We start from the raw sequence: 1820 nt of genomic DNA on the forward strand, positions 1-1820 counted from the left end.
TATACGCGTAATTTATATAAATAAAAATTTGGAGATCAAATTTATACGAACACAATTTTTTAATTCAACTCTATATAAACTACAGCAGTCTATACAGTTTATGATTCTCATAATTGTGATTTACCTTCAAACTCACACAAAGCATAAATTATTACAGGGTATAGCAGTTTATGAACAAATAAAATAAAATAGTAAACTGCATCAAGAAACATAAATTTATAAAAAAAATAGATAGAAAACTTACAACTAAAATATTATTAGTCAGACCTTTTTAAATACAATAGAATTAAAAAGTTATATTTATATCTCCAAATATTTTATTTATGTAAATTGTCCATATTTTAGGATAAAATATTTCTTGCTCCTTGGACATTTCCTTACTCTTTTTATTAATAGAAGGTAAACCCTGCAAACCAATCTTGCAATCTCAACATCTCTCTCCCTTTGTCTCAGTCAAAGTGAGTGTGAATTCTGAATATGTCACCACCAAACCAAGAAACGATGCAAGAAATGCCAAATATGCCAAATATGCAGATGAGCTTCTATTGGGGGAAACATGGTACTGTACTTTTCTCTGGCTGGCCAAAAAGTGGTGGCATGTACACATTGGCACTCTTCTTTGTGTTCTTCTTATCAATGGCAATTGAGATTCTCTCCAACCAGCCGCCAATACGGCGCGGGGCTAGACCGGCTTCTGGGGTAACGGCTCAGGCCGTTGTGTACTTCTTCCGAATCAGCTTCATCTACTTGGTCATGCTTGCTGTCATGTCCTTCAATGGAGGAATCTTCATAGCTGCTATTCTTGGTCACTCCTTGGGATTCTTCTTAGCCAAGTTTCGAGCTGTTGCCATGGCCAACAGGGAACCCTCTGATCTTGAACAAAAAGTTTGAAAAGAAAGTTTGTATGCTTGATTGGATTGTGTGCTCATATTTTTCTGGAAGGATTTTTAATTTTCTGTTGTTATATACTAGAAAACTTGAGTGGTAATAATTACTCGTGTTATTGTTAAATAAATTTTGAATCTACCTCTTTGTTACAGCCTCTTTTTTTTATCTAAATTTTCAGCTTGAGGATAAGGCGCTCCAACTCTTTGGATTAAGGAGCTGCAATAATATATTTGTACATCTAAAAAGATAAATCTCTCAACACTTCTCTGTTTCTTTGACTCATCTCTTTTTATTCCTTATATAGGATTTAGAAACAAGTAAAAAGAAACAGAGGGGAAAAAAAGTCTAACAGAATAGATATGACATATGAGTGTCGATTGATTTCAATTCATGGTATCAAATCAACTAACAAATTTATTTAAATGAAAAATGTTAACAGATATGAAGCCTAATGCCATTATCTCATATGAGCAATGAAAAGGTGATAAACTCAGGTATGTATTAAGTATAAAATCTGGTACCAAGTACAGAATAAAAAAGCAAAGAAAACTCAAATGTAACAGTGATGAAATTAAACAAGTAAAAGAAGAGTATGACTAAAGCACTAATTAAGTCTGATAGTGGAGTGGAGAGGTTGAATATTCAGGTCATCCGCATCAAGCATGAGTATCGGGATAATAAGAGAAGGTTCATATGAGAAGAATACACAGAAGAGAGGAAAGCCAGAGAAAGGATAGAGAACAGCGGAATGACAGAATTAGGGGCGGTAAACGGGCCGAAATCCGCCGGATCGGTCCACGTAACTTGTTAAAAAAGGCGGATTAGGTTAGAAATTTGAGATCGTCATAATAAAAAAGTCCGCTTAGCTCGCCTAACTCACAGGTTTTGGCAAGATGGGTCTGGCTTACCTGCAGAGGCCGCCATTCTATGAT

The 1820-nt window shown here is 34.9% G+C and overlaps 1 protein-coding gene across 1 annotated transcript; it reads left to right on the forward strand.

Annotated features, from left to right (window-relative positions):
* On the forward strand, window positions 373–1166 carry LOC107637902 (copper transporter 4). The gene has a single exon (XM_016341156.2). The coding sequence runs from the start codon at window positions 478–480 to the stop codon at window positions 889–891; it is 414 nt and encodes a 137-aa protein (XP_016196642.1). The 5' UTR covers window positions 373–477; the 3' UTR covers window positions 892–1166.

Source organism: Arachis ipaensis, chromosome B04 (assembly GCF_000816755.2).
Source record: "Arachis ipaensis cultivar K30076 chromosome B04, Araip1.1, whole genome shotgun sequence".
Taxonomy (NCBI): domain Eukaryota; kingdom Viridiplantae; phylum Streptophyta; class Magnoliopsida; order Fabales; family Fabaceae; genus Arachis; species Arachis ipaensis.

Bases quoted from the DNA above. Each gene is read 5' to 3' on its own strand.
- LOC107637902 (XM_016341156.2), top strand. From the start codon at position 478: ATGTCACCACCAAACCAAGAAACGATGCAAGAAATGCCAAATATGCCA.